At 35.9% G+C, this 8735-nt stretch overlaps 1 protein-coding gene across 1 annotated transcript in view; it reads right to left on the bottom strand.

The window, feature by feature from the left end:
• Positions 1-1996: 1996 nt before the first annotated feature.
• LOC111439780 (survival of motor neuron-related-splicing factor 30) overlaps positions 1997-8735 on the bottom strand; it is a 7565-nt gene continuing 826 nt past the window's right edge. Inside the window, exons 2-8 of the mRNA XM_023077308.1 lie at positions 8096-8164; positions 7349-7471; positions 4893-4975; positions 3915-3990; positions 3106-3288; positions 2799-2927; positions 1997-2518 (exon numbers count right to left, since the gene is read on the bottom strand). Coding sequence (XP_022933076.1) covers positions 2357-2518; positions 2799-2927; positions 3106-3288; positions 3915-3990; positions 4893-4975; positions 7349-7471; positions 8096-8164 — 825 coding nt within the window. The 3' untranslated portion in view covers positions 1997-2356. The remainder of the gene's footprint in view (positions 2519-2798; positions 2928-3105; positions 3289-3914; positions 3991-4892; positions 4976-7348; positions 7472-8095; positions 8165-8735) is intronic.

Here is an 8735-nt window from a genome sequence, read left to right as displayed (position 1 = left end):
GCTAACTTGGCTCTAATACTACTTGTCACAATTGCACTCTTGCAGCAGTGGGACAACGATTGTGCGGCACTTGTTCTAACCAGCAAACAAGTCAGCCGTGAGAAATTTAGATTTCGTGGACAATGTCGGCGTATGCTCGAGCCTTGAGTCACGTTTGCAAGAAATGTGTTTAGAAATCGTGAGCGAGGAAGTACATTTGAAAACAATTTGAAAAAATTGAAGAAAACAATGTTACATGGCTATAAGCAAAGAAAGAAACATCAGGGCTTAAATAGCATAAAACTTAGGGTAGGAAGAACTGACGACTAGTTTCATCTCCCTATAGTACATTTTGGGGCATTTTAGCTGGACAGGTGTAGACAAGATTTGGTGACCGGCCATATCCCTCCTATTGACACAACATGAAATAGTAAAGACCTATCCAAGATAAATTCATGTAAAAGGAGTTTGGAACGGGCCTGCGACCATGGACAACACGTCTAAGACAAGCATGACCAGGACATCCGACATGCGGCCATAGGCAACACACTTTGGACAAGCATGACCATGACAAGACGCATGCATACGTGGGCTGCAAGTGAAAACACAACTAGCTAAAGCTTCTAGCGCGTGGGAGTTACTATTAGGGCATGCAAAGGCGCCAATTTCCTTCCAATTCGTTCCATTCGACTCCTTTTGACCTGTTCTATTAAAATTGGCCAAAATTGAAATATTGGTTCAATTAGAAGATATCGTTAGTCCTATAAAGAGTACATTACAAGAGGAAAGGGGTTCGTAATCAAGTAAGTAGCATATCGAGACTCTTAAATAAGTTCCTAACTTGTTTTATATACGTGAACATGTTGATTATGTAATAAGGGGTTTAATATATTCATATATGCGTTTATGATGTAATTAATCGATTATATATATATACACACACATACATGCATGCTTACATCTATAGATGTAAAATGGAAATGTCATGACTCTGTATTATGCTTGAGTTAATTATGACATGGACTATGCATGAGTATTTTTAATCTATAATTCCCAAAGAATTGTTGCCCGACACGTTGTGTGCTATGTTAGGGACGATTATAATTCCAAACCATCAGATTATGTGACGTTATAGGCCGCAACGAGTCGTATTTAGTCAAGCAAAAATTTACATAAAAGAGGAGTGTAAGCTTGAAATAGCTTGAGTACCTTTTATCGAAGAAAGGATTATACTAGTGGAACAACCAAATTGAAAGCTTCTCGAGCCTGAATTTTGTATGTATTCTCTAATTTTGTGTTTCTTGAATGTAACTACATTATACACTTTGTTTTGCTTAATTTAAAGAAAATGTTTTTGTTTTATGATTTTATTTTATAAATAAATTGAATGAATGGGATTCCGTACTCCACCCATCTCCCTCCAAATCAACTGTTTGCCTTCCTCCAAATACATCTTCCAAATTTTGGATATCATACAGTTATGGGTGGGTTTACCGTAGGACGAGGGTGTGGCATCAAAGTAGTCTTCGACTCGGGTGAAATCTAAGAACCTGGACTGGAACAACTTCGAAGAAGATGGTATAGGACACAAACCGTGGGTCTCAAATTTGATTACGACAATGAAGCAAGTACATGTTTTGAGACCAAAACAATTGCGGCTGGGAGAGAATTTGTAGATTAGGACTGTAAAAGCAATATAAAATTGTAATAGAATTTACATTTACATTTACATTTAGTTATCAATATCATTAGACAAATATCTCTCATACATTACAAATGTAAATCCGTGTGTAAAACTAGAAGAACAATGGAGCTACAGCTCCACTCAAACTAAAGCTGAATTTTCTGTACTAGCACATCCTCCGTTACACTACCAATTATATAGCAATATTAATAGTAAAAGTAAAAGTAAAAGTAAAAATGAAATTATAATAAACTATAATAAATATAAGCTTAGCAAATGCATTTCAAATGGATGGAACTAAAATGATTGAATATTGAAATTCTTCCCTCCACATAAGCAAATGGTATGTTATAAATTAAGCTCCCTTAAACATCTTAGGATAGAACTCACTCTTCATTGCTAATGAAGGGGTGATTAGCGGGAGAGGAAATTTGAACACAATTGCTGGGGTTTTCACATAATAAGGAAACAGAACGTAAAATAAAACGTCGAAGAAAAGAGATCCTGTCATGGCTAGGCTTCGTAACCATTCTTATAAGAAAACTATGTTACCCAGAGGGAATCATCCCCCAACCTAAGCTTTTAGTACAGGTATAACCATTTATATGAATCTAACCAGACAGATGGCCCCAAATGGATACTAAATGAAGATACATACAAAGAAAGCAGCAACCTACAAAATCTGACCTGCCCTTAATCATCCATCTCCACCGATGCACCCTTGAGATGCAAGTGTTTTTCCCTCTTCTGAAACTCAGTCAAACCCTTGCCACTTCCAGTCACACCAACCTTGCCATTTGGATCATCAGGAGACTTGAAAATGCTCTCCTTCTTGCGCCCAGAGAAGAAGCCAATCTGAGAATGTGCATGTATAAATTATCATTGGACAGCCACAAAGGTGCTAAAAGGGGAAAATGTGATAACAAGGGAAGTTATTTTAAGGATTGGGAAGATACTCAGATACAAATACAACCTGGCATCCCCTCTTGAAACCTTCTTACAATTATGATTCTGTTTTGATTAATGCTAATTGAAATACTTATTCCTTTGGCCTTGGGGTTTTACCTCATACCTGTTGGGCCTCGGTCTAAAACGCATGAATGTTCCCCAAAATTCTAAAATTCACAAAACTTACCTTCTTCGACTTGCCTTTTGCTGACTGAAACTGCTGCCAAGCATTCTGCCGTTTATTCTGGGTAACTTCAAGCTGTTCTATGCGCATCTTTGACTTGAAAGCATGTATTTTCTTGCGTTTGGTGGCTTTCTATACAAGAAAAAGTACTACATCAGAGCAAGTTTTGGGCGGGGGGTTGTACTCTGATAATAAAAATAAAAATGAACTTCAAGCACCACAGGTACAAACAAATGCAGTACTAAATTTGTCTTAATTACTAGCTTAGTAAATTAGTTGTCATGAAATATTAAGATTATCAACCACTTACTACATCCTCAGGATCATCAGGTTCAATTCGAAGCCTTGATGGTAAATTTCGTGATTGGAAGTCAACAGAAGCAGCTTGAGCAATCTTGCGCTTGATAGCCTGTTTTGTAGCTTCAGCCATTCTTTCTGCTTCAAGCAAAGCATTAACTTCCAGTTGGATTGTTCTTACATTAGCAGGGTCCACCTACAATTAGTAGATATCGTAAGTGTTGACAATGGGTGCAGATGTTTTTACTGTCTACTTAGGTAAAAGGTGAACAATTCCATTTAACAGGTTCTATGATTCGAACTCCTAAACTTCATTGAGTTCTCCCTCATGCTGACTCTCCTTGTACTAGCAGTAGTCTCTTCCCATTATCTCTCAATAACGTGCATTTTTACATTTAAAAGGAAACAATTCTTTAGGGGCTTGGTGGTAATCAAAGCCAATATATACATAACAAATGGGCTTAGAGAGAATGAGTTCAAGATACCTTCCAGTTTTCTGGACAGCCTGGTGTAATCCAAAATGCTAGAATTTTATATGTTCAATCAAGTCTTACAAAGAGGAAACCTTGGCATTTATACCAACTAATCCAACAAACAAAGGAACTAAAACGAAGATGGCCTTCCAAGAATTCTTACAAATGTTTTTAGTCCCACAAATTAGACCCACCCAAAGGGAAATTTCCCGTATTTACTCACCATGATCCAATTCTTCACAGTTCTAGTTAATTTAAAGAAAATCAGACCCAGATCTTTCTGAAGAAGTACTATAATACTCTTTAGAAATAATCAAAGTCATGCAAACTGCAGCAGTAGAAACCTTACCTCTTCTTTGTTTCCCCAACCATCATAACTAACATAGAAACCATTTACAGTATGGGCTTCAATTGTAGCATCGTACCTGAATATTTATACAATTGAACACAGTCAAGGGAAATTTTTTGTTTCTATTAAAAACAACAGTCAACGGAAAAGGAGGCAAAGAACAATGAGGTTGTGAGAAGTTTAGATGCGTCCAGCAACAAAATTAGAATATGCCTAGAGATCTAGAAAGTAAAATCAGCTTCAACGGACTAATTATTCTCATAGACTTATCACTCCTTTTGACCAGAGACCAAGTGAAATGTTACTTCGAAGGCTCAAATCAAAATAGCTGAACAGAATTTCTTTTAACAAGAAAAAATACCTACACTGAGAAACATGAAAGAAAACGGGCGGACAAAATGATAGCCTGAAAATGGGAGCCTCAACAACAAGCTATACAGAAAAGGGCTCTTAAATAAAAAATATGACCTAGTGAAGGATTATGAAACTCTTTAGCAATTGAAGCCCAAAGAGACGCTTTAAACCTGACTAGGGACCAACCCTCTTCACTGAATGACATGATGAAAAATAGCACAAGAGCCTGGTTTTCATTAACAACCATTTTGTAAAAAAAAAAAAAATAAAAAATTGGAAATGTAGAAGTTCATTAAATTGGATAGAGTCTAAATCTTCAAGAAAAAATTATCCTCCATGCCCACAAATGAAGACCGACCCTTACTATTTTGACATTTCCTGGGGCAGTCAATTTGAAACAGTGAATAAAGAGTACTTTCAATATTCTCTAGTACGTGTTCAAGTAATTTGTAACCTTTCAAGCACATATCCCTTTTCTTCAACAATGTCTCTTTTCCAACTCAAAAGGGAATAAGTTGGCAAATAAACTTTCTGTTTTGGAATTCAATGACACAGTGTACTACCTAGAGAAACAGAATTTGTTTAAGTTTGTAAATTTTCTCCTTTTTTCTTTTTTTTACTCACCACTCCCCATCCTCGCTCCAAACAGCTTGAACTTTTGTTCCAATAGGAAATTTTTCGTGATAGTCAGACATGCTTTCAGCTTCCTGCATACAAAAAACAGAGAATATTAGAACACCAAACATCTCAACGCATACTTCCATGTAAATATTATGTACATGGATGGAATACAATATTGAAATACAATTCAACGGAAGGTTGATTCAACTGCCAAGCAATTTATGACGTCTCTTGAGTGGTACTGCTTCCATATCAAACCATTCAAATTGTTTTTTGCAGTATGTCTTAAAAATAAGAGTGTTGACTTCCTTCCATAGCTTATGTGTGGCAAACCGAGAAGAATAGAACAACTTAATTTTGGTTGCTGCTTGAGGGAAAGAGATTGTCAAGTGGAGGCTATTTGAAGGTGAGTATGGTGGAGTGAAAATGGTGAAAGCCAAAAGTGAAAAATGGTGGAACCAAATGAGGTGTTTTCTTCATGTAACATGACGAGGAGGAAGATAAGAAAAAGATGAAGATGGTGTTTTTGGAGGGAAAAAAAATGGTGGCCAAGAAGAAGAGATTCCTACTCTCTCTTGGGAAGAAAAGAGAAGAAGATGATGATGAGGGAGGGGGTAGAGAAAAGGGAGATCAATAGATGAAGTTGCTTGCTAGAAGAAAAGGAAGTAGAAAAAAATTATTAGTAATATTTGACATATGAATTTGGGGATTGTAAAGTGCGAATTAAATGTATGACAGCAACAAAACTGTTGCTTGCCAGAAATCAGTCATTTTCTGCACTCCTCACTTTGCGTGGCAGCAACAATTTCCTGGATAGAATGAAGGGGTTCCGCACCCATTATTATTCCTCTAACATCGTTTGACTCCTTGTTAAGACGAGGAAAAAACTTCAAGGTCTCTTTTGTTCAATTATCTTCTGATACAAAGATAAGATTTCAACACATTTTCATGCATAAGTCTCATACATATCTAATTATTGCCAATGGTGGGTTAGGAAATCGAAATATTGAGTGACAACGAGATCTCCTTAATAAGAGATCGTGCTTTAATTGAGAAAAATGAAAGAACGTACAAGGGCATACAAAAATACCAAGCCTCAAAAGGAATCCACCACAACCTACAAGAACAGATTATAATCTGAAAGAGTAAGACCTAATTGATAATAACAAAAAGATAACAAATTCATGGAAGCCCATAAAGAGGTATTAAACCTCACAACCTCCCACCTCTCCCCTTGATACCTCTCAACCCTTCTAGAGATCCTGCTGTTTCTCCTCCTAAGCCAATCTCCCACAAAATTGTGAAACATGTCCACCATAAAACTCTTCCCTAATCATGAAAGGGAGAGTTCATTAGAATCTCCTAATCAAAGAGCAACAATCCCAAACTAACTATAGCATCAAATCCAAGGAGAGTGAGCACCTACCCCAATTCTAGTAAATTTTTGGTTTCAAAATCATGACAACCCCACAAGAAATGATCTAGATTCTCCATATGACATTTGCAAATAACAAACTATTGTGGCCGCAAACACAAAGGAGGAATGTCGAGTATAATCATGGATGGTCTATCTCTCTCTCATGCTAGATTGTACAAGCAAAAAAATCACTTTCTCAGGAATTTTAATCTTCCAAAGAAAGGAAAAAGACAGAGGCTCCCTGAATAGAAGGGAAACAAAGCAAATGAAAGTGTGAACAAGAGAACCCCTTAGAAGGTCAATACCTATAGATAGATCACTACTTCAAGTCTAAAAAGGTAAATAATAGTATAGCAAAACTAAAATATGCTCCATCTTACCATCAAATTGTTGACACCGCAACCAAATCATTACCATGGACAAGTTAAATTATTTTGATGAATTTATTTTCAGGCTTGGCTTGTATTCAGTATTCCGCCCAACTTGAGAAGTATAGATTTGTATCATTTATATAGGCTACTATTTTTCAAATTAGATATTAGTCTTTTTTTTTTTATTTATTAATAGTTAATATTTTCCTTTCCTAATCAGTTTCAATGCTTTCTATTTGTATTGCATCATATTTGTCTATCCTTGGGTTATTTAAAACCTAATAATTAATTTCTCCAAAAATCACATAACCTATAAATTAAGCGAAACAAACAAGTTTCCTTTATAAATCCCACAAACAAGTTCAAATACGAAAAAGCCTCTAATTGTTAACAATGGTTGAAACCATAAATAAATCGCTTCCAAGCAGAAGCACACAGAGAATCCTAGGCCAAAAATATGAATCATTAAAGCACATAACAATAAAACTACATGTCAGTAACCATTTAGGAGGGATGCTTCCAAATAAGGCAAAGAAACAATACCAACATATACAATAAACAATACAGAGATCCAAGCAGTGCACATTAAATCTAAAGCCATAACCATTTATTATATAATGTTGCTTCCAGCAGAGATGTAATGCTCAAAACAAGAACAAATGTGAACTTACCATCTTATTTCCTTTAGTCTGCTGGAAACTAATTGATGCACTGTCATCACCAGTTTCTACATTTGATCCAGAAATCTCATTTTGCTTTGCTGTTGAAAGAAGCTCTTCCGTCAAGGCGATAACCTGCATTACTGCAACTTTAGCCCAAGTCCATGTTGCTGTTAAAATATACTCTTCAACTTAAATTTCATAAAGAGCAGGTATTTGTCCCAAGAAGGGAAAGAAAAAGAAAAAGAAAAAAACACAAGAACTTAAATCTCAGGATCAGCATCTGAAAGGAGGTCAGTGGAAGAGCAGACTTGCCAACGAATATTAGCACACCTGCAAGGGAACCAAGGTAGAAGTGATGTGCATCTTGAGGAAGTTCAAAATTTTCACACATATCCAATAATCATCATTTATGACCAGAGATTAGAGCTCTGGAGCACATAAATGAAAGATACACGGCCCTCACCTTTTCCTCCCAAATACGAGAATGACAATCTCCACAGGGACCATAACTCTTTCGTATTTCCACAACATGTTTCCTTTAAAAGGAAGAAAGAAGACAGACAAAAGAAACAAAGCAAACTTGACTGGAAATCCACATAATAAAAAAAATAGTTCTGAGCGTTCTCTGATACTTAGTGCTACCGCAGAAGATGACCCTAAAATACATTCAATGGGAATATGAAGAGTGCTAAACCATAAACATGTGACGAGTTCACAAGGAAGGATGGGCGTACTAGGTGGACAAAAATAAACTACCTCTTCAAGCTCCTTTTCCATATCTATGTACTCAGAGTTGCCAGGATCATCATCTAACAGCTCCCTGACCTGGATCAGGATAGAAAAAAGTTATTTTACAGAAAAACGTACACAAAAAATGTAACAAAGTGAGGAAGCCAAGAACTCATTTAGTTATGGGAAGGAAGTGACTGATTGATAATTAAAGATTCATCATACAAATGTAAAATTCTTCAGTTGCTTAAACCCTGATAAAAAAATTCAGAATTCTGAATACATAAAAAAAAAAAAAAAAAAAAATTAAAGTAGTAATAATAATAAAATCCAAAGAACCTGGACAGATAATACCTCATTAAACTGAAAAGTCGTAAAAAGAAATGTTGATACTATATCTGAATTAAGTTCTAACTTCCTAGGTTTAATGCAATTATCCAATACAGGTTTCATTTCCTCGGGACTCGCTGCAACTTAGCACCCAACACTCCAAAGAGGTGAGAAAAACCCTAATTCAGATACAAACTACTAGAAAGAACTCAAGAATGACGACGGCAAAGGTTTAAATGATCATAGATATCCAAATTTGCTTCGAATAAATTTAAAGAAAGAGAACCCCAGTTAGTGAAACAAAATCAAGAAAATTTAACGAAAAAAAAAAAAAAAA

Source organism: Cucurbita moschata, unplaced genomic scaffold (genome assembly GCF_002738365.1).
Source record: "Cucurbita moschata cultivar Rifu unplaced genomic scaffold, Cmos_1.0 Cmo_Scf00106, whole genome shotgun sequence".
Classification (NCBI taxonomy): Eukaryota; Viridiplantae; Streptophyta; class Magnoliopsida; order Cucurbitales; family Cucurbitaceae; genus Cucurbita; species Cucurbita moschata.
Note: the sequence above shows the minus strand (reverse complement) of the source record. Positions and strands in the feature narration are given on the sequence as shown.